This window comes from Sander vitreus, chromosome 4 (assembly GCF_031162955.1).
Source record: "Sander vitreus isolate 19-12246 chromosome 4, sanVit1, whole genome shotgun sequence".
Classification (NCBI taxonomy): Eukaryota; Metazoa; Chordata; class Actinopteri; order Perciformes; family Percidae; genus Sander; species Sander vitreus.
In genome coordinates, this window is record NC_135858.1 from 24,331,561 (window position 1) to 24,347,267 (window position 15,707).

General features: G+C 41.2%; 2 protein-coding genes across 8 annotated transcripts; both read right to left on the bottom strand.

The window, feature by feature from the left end:
- Positions 1 to 1,130: 1,130 nt before the first annotated feature.
- kif17 (kinesin family member 17) lies at positions 1,131 to 8,548 on the bottom strand. Of its 2 annotated transcripts, none has more exons than XM_078247512.1 (14): positions 8,000 to 8,548; positions 7,604 to 7,750; positions 7,272 to 7,373; positions 6,792 to 6,981; positions 5,605 to 6,057; positions 5,338 to 5,432; positions 5,033 to 5,234; positions 4,727 to 4,827; positions 4,459 to 4,580; positions 2,796 to 3,021; positions 2,267 to 2,525; positions 2,065 to 2,126; positions 1,856 to 1,976; positions 1,131 to 1,656 (listed from the first exon to the last, which is right to left on the bottom strand). In XM_078247512.1, the coding sequence occupies exons 1-14, from the start codon at positions 8,228 to 8,230 to the stop codon at positions 1,466 to 1,468; spliced, it is 2,502 nt and encodes an 833-aa protein (XP_078103638.1). In that variant the 5' UTR covers positions 8,231 to 8,548; the 3' UTR covers positions 1,131 to 1,465. The 2 variants fall into 2 exon arrangements, with proteins under 2 accessions (XP_078103638.1, XP_078103637.1); XM_078247511.1 differs by having other exon boundaries at positions 1,856 to 1,979.
- A 1,773-nt stretch (positions 8,549 to 10,321) lies between these two features.
- sh2d5 (SH2 domain containing 5) lies at positions 10,322 to 14,841 on the bottom strand. Of its 6 annotated transcripts, none has more exons than XM_078249119.1 (10): positions 14,689 to 14,837; positions 14,025 to 14,091; positions 13,863 to 13,943; positions 13,686 to 13,760; positions 13,411 to 13,557; positions 13,066 to 13,266; positions 12,786 to 12,969; positions 12,341 to 12,446; positions 11,881 to 12,040; positions 10,322 to 10,790 (listed from the first exon to the last, which is right to left on the bottom strand). In XM_078249119.1, the coding sequence occupies exons 2-10, from the start codon at positions 14,076 to 14,078 to the stop codon at positions 10,584 to 10,586; spliced, it is 1,215 nt and encodes a 404-aa protein (XP_078105245.1). In that variant the 5' UTR covers positions 14,079 to 14,091; positions 14,689 to 14,837; the 3' UTR covers positions 10,322 to 10,583. The 6 variants fall into 6 exon arrangements, with proteins under 6 accessions (XP_078105245.1, XP_078105244.1, XP_078105247.1 ...); XM_078249118.1 differs by having other exon boundaries at positions 14,587 to 14,837; XM_078249123.1 differs by having other exon boundaries at positions 10,679 to 10,790; positions 11,904 to 12,040; positions 14,587 to 14,839.
- Positions 14,842 to 15,707: the final 866 nt, after the last annotated feature.

Here is a 15,707-nt window from a genome sequence, read left to right on the forward strand (position 1 = left end):
TTAACTTGAACTTGTACATAATGGTTTGCTTTTTCAGAGTAAGTGTGACACAAAGAAGCAAAGGCCCTTTAATTCAGCCAAACTATCATCACTGTAAACATGCACTGTGGATTTACGTCTCTGCTTCATCCAACAATCCACTTACACAATGACTATCAAGACAGTCACACTACTCATCTTACACGCCACTCGAGCAACGAGAAAGCCTGCTCAGCTGTTCGTCCATTATCCAATTATCCTGAGCCCCTACCTCCGTGTGAGCAGGCCAGTGCTTTCCCTTCTCTGTTTTCTTAATAACCCTTGCATGTAAGACTTCTAATTCCTACCACTGACTTATTTGAATGGCTGGGCATTCGTTATGCAACAGTCTTGAATTAGTGTGTGGTTGATTATTGCGAGAGACGATTACAGTTATCTTCTCCGTAGTGTTTTCTATCAGTAAGGCAAGGGGGTCGCCTAATGGGGCCAGTATCTGTGTCGAGTATGTCTGCGCACAGGCAAAGAAAGGGTGTCAAATTGTGAAACTGACACGGCACTCTGCCGGTCAAGTAATATTAAACAATGGATGAAGAAATCAGGCCATAGTCAAATTTAGAAATTAGATACCCGGACAGAAAAGTGAGCTGCATAAGGATTGAGTTTATCAGTAGAGATACTAATGCAACAACGGCATTTGAGATGTTGCTGTGTCTGTATTTTCTGTATCTGCTGTAACTCGACACTAGAGATAGAGATTCCATCATAGGATTATTTTTACATAATTCATTATTAAAATAAATCTAAGCAACCTTTTGATTTTGGCATCAAAAGCACTTTTCAAGATGAACACATTTTGCCTAAAGAATCAATTAGGGTTATCTCATCTTTATAAAGTCGTACCTAAACTCACGATGCTGACCCCCAGATGTCACATGTACTGTAACATGAGATTACCGTCTACTACCGGTCGACAGTGCTGCCTTGACAACAGCCATCCATTTGATGCGACACTACCGGCCTGACATGTTGTCTACTAAGATCTTATTTCTTATTACTGTTCATTACACTCTAAACATGTCACGTTTAAATGGCTTTTTGTTAAGGAAATGAAACAAGCCATACATTGGGATATATTAATTCATTTTATTTTATTTCTATTCAGCAGACAGAATTTTAGATGTTAGATAAGAAACAAGTTAATACAATGGGCAAAAGCAAATTACATTAGAAGTTAAATATTATAGTAGATAGACCGTACTTTAAACATTCAAAATGTGATTTAAAACACATGACAACTGGACTCCAAGTAAACGCCACAAAACATGCCTGCTGTATACATTTCTGGTTAGCAGGGGTTATCAGAAATTCCATTTAAATAATTTTATATATACCGTCTGTGATCAATCACAGTGTATACAATCTTTTGGTTAAAAAACAGATGACAGTGATATGTGTATAAGTATTGCAGGGCATGGGAACTGTCTTTTCATATCCCCTCATTATGGATGTGAGATTTGCTTTTTTTGCGCCTCACCTTACCATTAGACACTGGGACACCCAACGACTCCAGGCGGAAGGGGCGTGGCAGGACGGAGTCTGAGCTGACAGGTGGGTTCATGGTGGAACCAGTCACAGTGAGGTGGGCCGCCCCGTTAACCAGGGGTGGAGAGTAGATGCCTGTGGGAGAAGAGCGCCATCAGATGGGTAAAACCAACATAAGAGGGATAAACATAAGAGAGATAAACACCTAAATGTGAATTGGTTTGGCATTGGAACTGCTGCAGAAAGTCGGTTCAGTTGTAGCCTCTAGCATTTATGTGTTTATGAGAGTTGAAATTTCGAGTCAGTGGGGGAAGTCTGTAGGTCCTGGTCTTACTGTGTCCCTTGGTAGCTTCACATCCCAGCAGTTGGCTCGCTCTCTTTGACTTGAAGTAGCTGCTGGCGATGTTCTCACTGTCACTACGGTCTAGCATCTCCTTGTACCTGTCCTCCTCCACCTGCTAAAGACACACAGAGGGATAAGGCTCTGTGTTTCAGTTTGTGTGAGTAAAAGATCATGCATGGAACATCAAAACATGAACCCACCATGATTGGCTCTCCAGTATCAGCAGCTGAACCTCTGCCAGCTGAAAGTTTCGGAGCCACAGCTATGAGAGAGAAATAAAGCAAGATATTTAAGGGAAAGAATCTGCAAAACACATGGGATTTACAGTCTCACAACTTATATCATCATTAAAAACAGATAACTTCTAGTCTATTTTCTAAATGCCCTCTTCGCACTTTGCACCTGAAGGCAGTGTTGTTTTCTGCACCATCACGTCCGGCAGCCTCCAGCTGGCGCTGTCCTCGTCCCAGACAGATTCTTTCTTCAAGCGGTCCAGGTTGCTGTAGTTGCAGTCACGGCGCACCAGGGACACCATACGCTCCAGGAGGCTGTGCAGTAACTGGCGATCCTTCTCCTGCCGCCGGATTGTTGCCAGGTAGTCATCTCTTTCCACCTCGAACTCTGCCTGCAGGTCACGGATCTCCAGTTTGGCTGCTTTCAGCTGTCACAACAGGTTGATGTGGTTTCACGGTTGAATGGCAGAGCACATAATTCAACACTGAAAGCTTAGAGACTCTGCAAATTTGATTTCACACTATCCAGCATCATTTAGTGCTAAGATTGCAAAATGTTTGGTTGGTGCTAAAAGTAAACACTAATGTATGTGGTATTTTGTACTGCACACCCTGAACCCAATTGTTGGACATTGCTCCAAACCTATCGCGTGTCCCATAGAACCTTTTACATTTGACCTACAGCCGCTGTGACCCACCTTGCCCTGGACCTTGTCCAGCATTTGGCTTTTGGCATGGACCTCTTCTTGGATGGAGTTGTAGACATTCAACAGCACATTTTCACTGTCCTCGCTGTTCTCTGACAAAGTGCAGATAAGCTGGACTCTCTGGTCAGCAAGGTTCTTCCTCTGCCTCTGTCTCTGCTGTAACTCTTTGTTCCTGGCCTGCTCTCCCCCTACCACCTCCTGTTCCAGCTGCTGCAGTCTGGGGAGAGATGGATGAATGGGATAAGATAAGGGTTTTTGAGTCCGAAACTGATATCAATATTAAGAGTAAAAATCCTATAGTAATTTTAACAAAAACACATACGTGTAACATGAACAAACAATCTTGATACAGATCTCTTCCTTTTATTGGTTAAATTGTTATAGACACATACGAAGGGCATGCACAGAGCAGGATGTTTTAAACTTGCTCTCTGGTGGACAAACTATGTAATGGTGACACTGTTTCTAGATTACTTCTAACCTAGTCTGGATCGACGACGGTTCATTTATCGGATAGTTCCGGCGCCGCCAGAAGTTCCGCCGGATGTCCCTCACGTTCCAAATTCTTTGCGTTTACTTTAAACTCCGGTCGCATCCAGAAAAATTAACCATAACCTCTGAGCAACACTACATGCAAATATTTACAAAGAATGTGTTTACGACATTTACTATCTAACTGGGACGTTTTGGGACCTATTGGCGGGGATTTGCTATGGACAAAATACACACAGCGATACACTGGTAAGAGCCCATTACATTTAACCATGTATCCAGCTTAATATTGTGGCGTTTTCTTTTGCGGGGTGCAAATGTTAAACCTAAACAAGTTCCTTCCCGAGATCATTTTGCAGAGCTGGGGTCCAGAGCTTAGCCCCGCCCAAGGCGGTTGTGATTGGTTTAAAGAAATGCAAACAACCCCTGACTGTATTTTGTCTCCTATGCAGGAGTGTTTGTGTGGAGGAGCCAGACCTTACTCCGCAGCGCTGTGGAGATAGGTCTGGCAATGTGAGACTGCTTCAAACCTTTTTTGGCATTTCTGTACTGCAATTTTGTAACTTATTTGCCAATACAGGCAACTTTATTTATATAGCATAGTATAGACATGGATAACAATATATCTTCAATGAGGTAATATCGGCTGATATATTGCCCTAGTTGATTCATAGCTAAAATATTATCTTCAATCAGTGTGTTCACAAGAAGTTGTTGGCAAGACCTTTTCATAAAGTGCAAGCAGTGCTGATGGTTGGTAAAAATGTGTGCTCACAAATAGGGCTGCACAATATGAGGAAAATATGCGATAACGTTGAATATCGCGATAAAGATATAACTTGCGATAAATAAAAAGATATTAAGTATACTCAGTTCTGCTGCTTTCAGTATTCTGCTAAAATACAACAAATTGCTTGTTGAATTTAGAACAAATGAAAGGAAATTATTTCCTTTCATTTTATTGAATACATTGAATTGAATATAAAAGGCACCCCTAAAAAAAAAAAGTGTGTTAAAGTGTAGTTGTCTACTGATATTCTCTTTCAACTAACACAAAAAATCTTTCGCGATATGTCGCAGCCTTTCGCGATGTGTTTATTGCAGCAGTTGATATCGCGATGACGAGAACAAAACAATATATTGTGCAGCCTTAGTCACAAACCTTTCCAGGACGTGTTGCTGGTCCAGAGGCCCTGCAGTGATGTCAGGCGAGTCAATGAGCCCGTCTCCATCTGGACCTTTTAGGGCACCGATTGCAGCACCAGGTTCATCAGGCTGGCTCACCTACACAAGGAAACAAAACCCGATAAGTTTCTAATACTCCATAATTGCATTTTCATGCAAGCAGTTGTTTTCTGAAGTGGCTGATACCACGTTTAGGAACTATAACATGTTTAGTGGTAATGGTGGAAGGTGCTAGTGAACAGTACCTTGGTCAGGGAAGTTTCTCCAGATTTAATGTGGCACATGGGATCAGTGTTGTTGCTGAGCTCTTCCTCAGCAAGCTCTGTCATCATACAGCTAGAGCTCACTGATGCAACAAGCAAGACAATCCAAAGCAGTGTCAGTATACAGGGGTTGGACACAATAACAAGAACTCTTGGTAAACAATGCAATAATACACAACAACTTTGCTTGTGTTCAAGTTGTGTTTGTTTTTGTTCAAACTTTGTCAGAAGTGTCGATTTACTAGTGCTTTTTAACAGACTAACAGAACAAATTTATAAACTAGTTACATGGTTCTTTGTTGGCGCCAGATGATTTTCTGTTATCATTCTTTGGGACAGAGCTCCCCCTGCTGGCTCGAGCCTTTTCCAGATTAGACAGCTTGGATTCATAGGAGGAACGCAGGGCAGTGATGTCCTCCTGCAGCTTTGCTTTAGATTCCTGCTCTGCATTGTACTCAGCCTGCAACTTGGCCAGCCTCTCTTCGTACTCCTGTGGCGAGAGCAGAATACAGTCCTATAAATCAACCTGGTTCTTAGACAAAGCATGTAGAGATGTGAAGTGATATATTGGTGTGGGAACAGCCTCTAGTTGCCTCTTTAATCTTCTCCTTCTCTGCTTCTGTGGTGCTGGATGGTGGCCTCGAAGGAACAGCAGGAGATGCCTCAGACAACTGACCAGCCAGCAGAGCTGCATTATAAACAACAGGCACGTAGGAAGATACGTAATACAAATCATTACACAAAGAAGCAAATGCAAATGAAACATCTCTCAAAATCGGCATTTAAACCATTAGACAATTTTCAACTAAAAATGTTGTTTCCCTTATTTTAAAAGGCTAGTCACAAAATATAGCACATACACGAAAGGTTAGCAGTGCTCAGCTGGCCTGAGATGAGGGTCCGCAACTTCTTGATCTCCTCCTGATACTCTCGGAGCAGAGCATCCTTTGGGTCCTCATTGATACGAGGCCTGTTCTGGATGCTCTTGGCCCGGTTGGCATAGCGCATTGTGCTTAGGCTTTCCTCATAGTTGTTGTCGGCGGGGGAAAGACAGGCGATCATCAAGGTGCGCATGTTTCCTCCCAGAGAGTCCTGCAGCAGTCTGGTCAGCTTGGAGTCCCGGTAGGGGATGTGTTTGGAGCGTCCGTCCACCAGGGCAGAGATGACGTTACCCAGGGCCGAGAGGGAGAGGTTGATCTTGGTGGCCTCACGGAGTCGCTCACCTGTAGCACCGGTTTTCGACTGACGCTCGCTTCCTGCCAGGTCAACAAGGTTGAGTTTACCTGCTCGTAGATGATCCTGGCCAGCTGCATCTGATGAACGTGGGGTGACAAAGGGAGTCACTACGACTTTTTACAGACATAACTAGTCACACTCCTTTTATTATGATCGATGTTCATGCAGTTATTAATTTTTTGGATTTCATAATTCTTTTTGTGGTTTGTTTAGAATTGTCATCTCTCTGCAAAAGCACTTATGTTGCTTTTGAATGTGCTCTATAAATAAAAAAGACCTGAGTTGACTAGTATATTGTTTAGCCTTTTTGCACTTTGCATTTAAATTGGAAATGGAAAAATCCATTGGCAATTTCTCCACCCAAAGTGGCAAATAAAGCAGGATGCAATTAGGGCCATGAGGCACATTGTGTTTTTTGTTCACAAACATGTTAGCTACCTTGCTAATATTCAATCTATACAATTATTTTAAATGGTTTTGTCTTTCATTGTGTACATTTTTTGAAAGCAACATATTACGAACAGACTGAACATTCATTGAAAATTTAAGTTCAGTGGAAAGTGGGTGCTCAAAATAGAACAATGGCACGCTAGGATAAAAATATCTTGAAAGCCTAAGCATAACAGCTTGACGACATCAGAAGGTAGACAAACTCTTAGATGTTGAGCAGCTGGTGATGTTACGAGATGTGATAGGATCACTTGTCCCTACAAGCACAAGTTTATGCAAAAAAAAATAAAAAATACCTCTATGACACATTATTGTAGATATGTCTCAACATGTTACAAGTATTGTATCATTGTGTGTTCACCTGTGTTGCAGATCTCCAAATGGATGGTGAAGATGGAGTGTGAGCGGGAGGAGTCCTTGTTCATCAGCGTGTAGCCCACTGCCCGGTTCCCCCAGCCTCGCTCTACAATTCTCTCGCACTCCCCCACACTGTGCACAGTGTGCATGGAGAGGTCCCGCACATACACCCCACGCTCTGGATGCTCTTTCAGCTAAGCATTCATCAACCACACAAAAACACACACACAATTCAAATCTGTCACCTTGTTCAAACACCTTGACCTTTCAAGGAATCACTGTAACTACTGTGCTTTTGAGTCACCATGCCAACCATGTGCACAAAACATAAGCACGGTGCTCACTGTGAGAGAATAGTCTGAGCAACAAGTTCCATAATGACTGTACTTAGAAAAAAAAACAATAATCATTCTGGCTTCTAAAGTTACACAGTGTAGCCTGGTTTGTTTATTGCAACAACACAGTGCTTCAAGACGAGACTTACCTCCAATCTCTGTTTAGTGTCATTTCCCAAAAGGTCTCGGATTTCTTCATTGTAAATCTCCAAGTAGGAGGCCCTCACCAGGAATTTTGTATGTTCTGCACACTAGCTTGCACATAGACACAAACATAAAATTATTCTCTCTGAACACACAAAGTTAAGACAAGCCTGGGCAGAGACTAGAAGCATCAGACTGAAGCAAGTATGCATATTGCCCCTACAGAAAAAAACAAGTTATAGCTACACACTGGAATGGGGAAGACTTTTTGCGTGAAATCACCCAAATTCATAAGTGGGACATGTTGCACCAATTAATAACAGTTTGCCCAACCTACCTGAATACTCTCAAAGATGTGCTCAAATGCTCGTGGAATGACCCCCCTCTGGGCTGCAGGATCGTGTACTCCCTGCATGGTGAAAGACTTTCCACTTCCAGTTTGTCCATAGGCAAAGATTGTGCCATTGTATCCCTCAGTGACACCCTGTAAAAAATGGCACATAAATGACCTTTTGCATGAGGCTTCTTAAAAGGATCAACACTCTGCTGACCTTTGTAAGTGACTGACAGTAGACTGTTAAATAAATAATGAGGTCTGCAGTCATTAGCAATAAGATATAGGCTACTGTTGTTGGACTGAGGGTGTCCACTGACCAGTGTGCTATTTTTTGTAATGCCTGGATCTCAAGACTGTTGTTGTACATTGTCACTGTAAACAAAACAAACAGTTTACCTCAACCAAAGGATAGGCAATCTCGTTGTACATCTGCTCAGTGGTTTGATCAATGAAGTAGGTCCCATCAAAGGTGAACTGTTTGGGCGGCTCATCCACTGCCCCAGTTTTCACTAGGAAGCACTGGCAGCGGTGCAGGTCCATTGATAGCACCATCTTAGAGCCCAGTGCCTTCTCCCTGTCATTCAGGGGCCTGCACCTGACCACCACCTTCACTGACTCTGACCCCATGTCTCAACATTCACTCCACACCAGTTAGCTTGTACAGTAGATAACAGTTAAAAGCAAGGACAATGTTAAATGCTGCTTAAATAGCTACATCATGTCTATAAAGCTGAGTTGCAGCAGACAATCAAGCAAGCTCTGCAGTGCCGACTAACGTTAGCGGCTAAAGTTCACATCCCGATTTAAGTCCTGTGACAAAAGCTGACGATCGGAAAGTTTCAAACACAAGGTACGAAAATACTCATAGTAGATTGAAATTCTACTTGTCTACTTGAAAGTAGATTGTCCTCGTCAGGTACGCTATAGTTGTAGGTCTCCTGCCATTCTGCTCTTCTTCCACACGGCGTTTTGAAGTTGCTTAGCAACCATAAACAACCGAGGGAGGGATGGAACGACTCGAGACCATCCAGACCAGACCGGCGGCCATTTTGGTGAGGAGCGAGTGAGGTGGAGTGCAAGAACATATAAACATTTATATTCTTGCATATTACTACAAAACCATGTTTTCCAAGAAAGAAAATTACAGCCCCTTCATGAATATTTGGAGTCTTCATCTCCGGCTACTGTTACATCTTTCTTTCATCCTTTAGCTTAAATTTGAGAGATGTTTTAATCCAAATCTGACTAGATATCTTTAACCAGAGACAGTTGAACACTTGGCTACTCATTTTGTCTGCCTTGTCAAATTAGCCCGGTGTCTCCTTGCCAGGAGATTTTATAAATAGTGCCTTTTTTTTTGTACATACTAGGTAAAGGTAGCAAAAGTAAGCTAAGCTAACACACTGGATGATGTTTGTTTTTTCTTCTTCAGAGGAATAAATGTTAGATCAAATAAGGGTTTACTGCAGGGAGGAAATTCTTAATAGATTAAAGAAATTAAATAGGTTTGAAATATATTGTGTTTTTTAAATATATTTTCACCAGATACACTCAGATGCCAGTTTATTAGTTAGGCTAGCAATTACACGTAGCTAAAACGAATTCAGTCTACAACAGTTCTTCTAGAAATCCTATATTCATAAAGGTAAATGGTCAGTTTTTTTTTTTTTTTTTTTTAAAACGGTTTGAGATGTGTGGAATGATTCAACTTTATGATTATTTTGGAGGGTGTAGCTTATGGTGCTGTTTAACTATACAGAGGCATTTCCGTTATTTAGCCTAATCTCACTGATATAGATGGGGTTGAATTAACACCTATCTAAATGTATTTAACACTGCCTTAGTTTAAACTAGGTGTACCTAATAAACTGGCAACCGAGTGTAAAATCCAATCAGTGTAGAAATCTGTGACTCTATTTGCACACATCAAGCAATCCCAATCAATGTGGAGTTCTGCTCTAAGATTTAGAAACTGTGTACAGTATGGAGTTGCCTAATAATTCACAGCAGTAATTAATATCTTAATACCAAAGCTGCATGTGAGGTTGTGCTATGCAGACTCAGAAATAACAAAAAACATTATTTTTGCAGGTTGTTGGTTAAAAACAGAAAACAACCGTGGTTTAATATCAAACAGCCATGAAAAACATGCAAATTGTTTGTTGGCCTATGTGGAAAAGATGGTACAAAGTACTCAAATTAGTTGAGCTGTAATCCGTCTCTTCACCAGATAACAAGATCACAGACAATCTTATCATAAAGAATTTCATACCACTGTTAAAATCAGTGTTCAAGGTATATTAAACTGCATACAAACATGACCAGAAACTGTGACTGCACACAACCTTTAAAACACATAACATTTGAACACGTCGCTTTCTAGTGGCCATGATATAAGTGCACTAATACACAACAGAGTCAGGATATAGAACATATTCGGTGTATAGGATTACTGCTTACATGTCATCCAGGTCTAATGTCTAAACACAAAGATAAACGTGTAAACTAGATTAAAATTCAAGGAGTAATTAAATATATTTGTTCATTATCTTTACAATGCAAGAAAAAAAAAAGTATGACTTTGTCATCAGGTGCAACAATCTGCGTGATCAATTTCACTCCAGTTTCAATTTGTTAACTTTCACATCTTAAAAAACACAAATAAACTCATCTGATGCCCTCAAGGCACAATTAAAATTTCTATTTCTAATTTTTCTAAAAAAACAAAATTCATAAAAAGCAGCAAGCACAACATATTACACTTTTACAAATAAGTACCCTTTGATAAAATGACTTGTATACTATACATTAAGTGCCAAAACTGTTAATAGGTGCATTGTGTTATACAGTTTGTGAAGCCTCCCAAAAACAAAAACACCAAATAGGATTTAAAGGTGATGTGTATAGGATATATGTGCAAAATAAAAAAAATTGTCACTTATTCTGAGGTTGGCAATCCACAAGTTCCAGTGTCAAGGGTTTAAACCCAGTCCTTTCTGGGGGTACTTTTAATGTTGGCTTTGTTCAGGCTTTTGTGTGGCTTTACAGCCTGCTGTTTGCTGGTATTTTCCTCCCACTCGTAACAGTGGTTTACCCGGGCACAGCTCAGCAGACAGGGCAGCTCATCCCAATTGTCTGTATAGTGTTCGATCAGTTCTACTATGGAACTGAATTCAGTCTTGCATTTCTGCCACAAAGATTCAAAAAAAGAAACAAGAAAATTACTGTAAATTCACAAGTCACAACTAGGGTTACAGAAAATTTGGTTTGCCAAGACATTTATATTCAAATGCCTAAAAATAACAACAATTATTTTTGGTTTCAGTGGAGTTTTAGAGTGAATGTGGTTGTCTAAGTGCTCAGTTTATGGGATTTTGCATGCAATACATATGTAAGCAACTAGTGTGAAAGAATCTAAAGATAGATTTCTGGGGAGTGAAATAGTTCCTCTGTAATTCAGTTTACAGCTTGTGATTTTGTTTACACTACAAATCTAAGCAAATAGTATCCTGGCACACTCACTGTTTGCTAATCCTTATGTACAGGGCTGTACTGTACAGTAACCCTTCTTGAACATATCACTGGTGCTACAGAGGTTGAACATTTTGTTAAAGTTTGAGTAAAAAAGTATTACTCAGTTTTTGTTTTCTCAGTTAGCTTTTTAAAATATCAGATTAGTAAACAGAATGTGCCTTTGGAACATTGGATGAATGGTTGCTGATAATGGGGCAATGTAGAAATTGCATTAAAGATCAGCCATGTCTTTCTACAACAGTTGAGAACCCTTTTGCAATTATGTAAACATATAATGTAATCTGAAAACTGCTGCCCTGGTTAAAAAAAAAACAATGCAACTGATCTCAGCTGGTATTCTGTCCATAATGGAGTGGAATGGAAATTTCTAAGTGACCCCAAACCTTTGACCGGTAGTGTAAGTCAGTCCACTATAGTTTTGAGACTATTACAATTTTGTCTTATATGTATTTATTTACATACATACATGTGTTGATGTCAGCTCAGTAGAGAACAGAAAAAAATTGATTGAGCGGAGTGTTCAGAACCTGAGGTTTTTGCTCACAGGGATGACTTTTACATACATTACCACATTCTTTTAAACTTTGGCCACGCTTAATATTAACATCAAACCAGTATATCTATCTATCTATATATAAAAGAAAATAAGGAAGTGCTACTCGGACGGACACACACACACACACACACACACACACACACACACACACACAGAGTATAAGATTCAACCTTGGCAAAACCATTACCTCCAGTATTAATTTCCCTTTACTTGTGTGTTCGATGAGGTAGGTGTTCAGGCCAGAGGGGAAGCGAATGATGAGAGAGCCATATTTGGGTTTTTTAGGATGTGGGCACAGGAGGTACGATCCCAAAACATCGTCTGCGAGCAGGGAAAAGCTGTTGTCACTGAAATACCAGAAGATACGCAGTTAGAAAAAAACACTGACAAACTCAAGAAAAAGTAAGGGCCAGAAAAGGCATTGGATGAATGGTTGCTGATAATGGGGCAATGTAGATATTGCATTAAAGATCAGCCACGTCTTTCTACAACAGTCGAGAACCCTTTTGCAATTATGTAAGCACACAATGTAATATGAAAACTGCTGCCCTGATTAAAAAAACAATGCAACTGATTTCAGCTAGTATTCTGTAATGGAGTGGAATGGAAATTAAGGCATTTAAGTCAAATGTACAAGTGCCACTCACGGTGCGATACCAGCCCAACACCACACTGCTTGAGCTAGTGCTTCTTCTGTTTCGGCCAAGCTTGGAGCGCGGGATCTCTTCACCAGTGGCTTGTCTCTGTCCTTTTCTGATTCACATATAAGAAGAGAAATTACTAATTTGGAGATATTTAACATGCCAAGAGGTTCAAAAGTGGAGATATTCCACCAGCCGTGTTTGCGTGGGGAAATATTCAGTGTAATCCCAATTTAAAGCTAAGAGTCAAATTCACATCAGTGAGAAGCTCCATAGTGAAAATAATATGTCCACTACAACCCACGTGAGACCAGACCATTTAATTACAAACTACTACCTTCTGACACCACAACAGACAGTGAGAGGCTGCCCATCACCTAAAAACTGAGGGGTTTGCTTTACCTAATCAACTCTTTGACTCTTGAAATCACTCTGTGAACTCTCGGCCCACCTTGTGACGCACTCAGCCGCTCCTGAACGCTGCGCTGTTTGTGTGGTGTGAAAGTAAAGGAGCGGAAAGCCCCAGAGCGCAGCCCTTTATTGCGGATGGCTTCCTTGCGCACCAGGGAGGGGGAGGAGGTGGGGAAGACTGCATCTTGGCTGCTGTGCAGGTCATCGGAAGACTTTTGATTCTTCTGTAGATGGCGAGGAGAGGATGAAGGGAAACACTGGTGTTAAAGTTAAAATACCATGTTGTAAGAGTGAATACAAAAAGACATTCAAGTACAAACCTTAGTCCCTGGCAACAACCCTTGAAAAGGGGCTCTTCTGAAGGACACCAGGGCACTAACACTGAGAGGGAAGCCGTGGTTAAGCAGGGAGGGGTTGCGACGAGGCATCGAGCCAACAGAGTCTTGCAGGGCCTCCTCTGGGTGCTTCTCCAAGTAACACAGCTGGAAACAGCGGCAAAGCAGCAGGTTTAGGAACTGGGCCTACAGGAGAGAACGTGGACAGAAAACTCAACAGTTATACTCAAAGAATGGCTTTATAAATTCTGAAACAATACTTAACTAGATCCATCATCCAAAGCATGAGAAGCACCTGTGTTGTAATAAATGACACTGATCACATCTTACCGCTCTGGCATGTCTGGCTCGAAAGACATGGCAGTACAGCTGGGCATCCGCGCTGCCTGGGTTGTGGGAGACGAAGGCAAACTGGGCATCAATGGGCCGGGCGGTGGACAGAGAGACTCTACGCAAAGCGTGAGCCATCAGGAGTGTCTGAAGACAGTGAAGGTGACGCATACGGTTGAGACAAAGAAATGCATCTTTTCTTCTTTAATGATTCCAAGTTAAAACACTATACAGGCCAAGCTGTCTACGTATGTGTAGGCATAATGTTTTCATACCGTTTCATCCTCATCATACATTTTCACACCTTTGATGGAGAATTTTAGGGATACAGGTCTGCTTCTTTTGCATGTCTGATTGAAGACAACCAACGTATTAGATATATTGCCTTATCCATTAAACAGGTACAGGTTGTTGCTTTTTGGGATAGTGATTATTTAAGACTCCGGACTTACTTTAAGGGACCTCAGCTGAGTGTGCAGTTGCTCTATCTGATCATCCAAGCAGCAGTCATCCACAGGAAATGAACCCACATACTTTACAGTAAAGACACAAGCTTAAGCAGAACACAAACACGCATACTAATTTAAATATAAAAATCACATTTCTAGAGTTACCTCTGCGGATCGAGTCACTGTAGTATCACTTTCTGTGACCGGTGCCTCACCCATGCTGCCTGTTTATCTGTAAAACCAGACAGCTTGGACATATTAAATAGGGCTAAGAACAAAACTTTAAGAAAAAACCTTCAAAACAAGCACACATGTAAGAAAACCGGTCAAACAATCACAATGCTACATGGAAGTTTAAAAAATAAATAAATAAAGGGTACAATAAAGTCAAGTTGTGGCACCGTATCGTCGACTATATCGGTCCATCTTGAAATATTAGAAACGTGATTTAGGACTGTTACATGGGATTTCTTTAGGCTACTGTTTTGCATGTCATTGTCCCATTTTATCCCAACTTCTTCAGTGCCGTAAATGCGTCAAAGTCGACGCCAACACACGGGAACTTTTGATTTGTTTTACTTCGTTACGAATAGTGGACGAAATCCAAAATGACAAACTTCGGTGAACAACACTTTCGAACCGTTTCCGCCCCAGGTAGGTCGACAGTAGGCACCGTAGGCTCAGTCCACAGGTTGTAACGAGACTTTTTAAAATCACAAAAACTCACTCTTCAGAGTCGGAGGAGGGACTCCAGCACAACCGCTAGCTCCTCCGCACAGCCTGCGTCTTCTTCACACGCTGTCGACACACCACCGTCCTCCTCACTCACCGTTACCCGCTGTCGTGCCGCTCCGTGGTCCAGGTGTGCAGCTGCTGCCCGGCCCGGGGGAAAAGGAAAAGTCAAGCGCGTTGAATCACTCCACCCTCTTCTCTTCCTGCTGCTGTCTCTATCCACGTTTTTTTCCCCCCCAGCTCCACTCCTCATTGCGCAATTCTCCCCAGTGTTGTCACACGCCCAGTTGTGGGAAAGCCACAGGTTTCTGTGAAACAAGCGCTTCTCCCGATACTTTTGAGTATATTTTGATGACACTATTCGTGTAGGATTTTAAACGAAGGGCTTTTTTTTTAACTTGTACGTTGTACATTGTTCTGATAGTACTTTCACTTAAGTAAATGACGTCTGAGGACATCATGATAAGAATACATTAAAGTGTGAGCAGCATTTTACTGCTGCAGCTGGTCAAGGCGAAGTTAGTTGACTACGTTAGACACAGGTCAGTGGTTTAATCCAATGTTTTCTAACTTTGGAGCCCACTCATAAGGGTCACAATATAAATCTGGGGGTCAATGAGATTAATGGGTAGAAAAGAATAACAATTTTTTACTTTACTAAATTTACTTCCCACCACTGCACACACCCTTCTTTTAATACATCCATGCGCACACACACACACCTCTTGAACCACTCTTCCACACTGAAACAATATCAACAATTGTTATACAAGTATGCACAAATTAGGCAATCAATTAAAAATGTATAACTTTCTCAAGCAATCTAACAGTACAATGACTCTCCACTGTAAACACGCTTATGTTTTTATGTAAAGCTATTCCCTCATTTGTTTTTTTCTGAATAAACCTTCAGGAAGTTAAATGGTGAATCATTTAAATCATTCAGGTAATCATTTTAAATCCCTACAAGGACAACTGCTAGTCCTAGCAACCCTAAAGCACTGACTTCTTAAAAAGCTCTTAAACTAATCATGTATGACTGATAATATCCCACTACTACTTTATGTTCTGGAATCAGGAAAATGTGCAATTTCATTCAGATTTTTAGTCCCTGTA

Coding starts and splice junctions, on each gene's coding strand:
- kif17 (XM_078247511.1), bottom strand. CDS start 8,230: ATGGGGTCAGAGTCAGTGAAGGTGGTGGTCAGGTGCAGGCCCCTGAAT. Junction 6,982..7,271: donor ACACTAAACAGAGATTGGAG/GTAAGTCTCGTC, acceptor ATGAATGCTTAG/CTGAAAGAGCATCCAGAGCG. Junction 4,828..5,032: donor TGGCGCCAACAAAGAACCAT/GTAACTAGTTTA, acceptor TTGTTGCATCAG/TGAGCTCTAGCTGTATGATG.
- sh2d5 (XM_078249119.1), bottom strand. CDS start 14,078: ATGGGTGAGGCACCGGTCACAGAAAGTGATACTACAGTGACTCGATCC. Junction 13,944..14,024: donor CAGTGACTCGATCCGCAGAG/GTAACTCTAGAA, acceptor TTTACTGTAAAG/TATGTGGGTTCATTTCCTGT. Junction 12,041..12,340: donor TGTTGGGCTGGTATCGCACC/GTGAGTGGCACT, acceptor CTGGTATTTCAG/TGACAACAGCTTTTCCCTGC.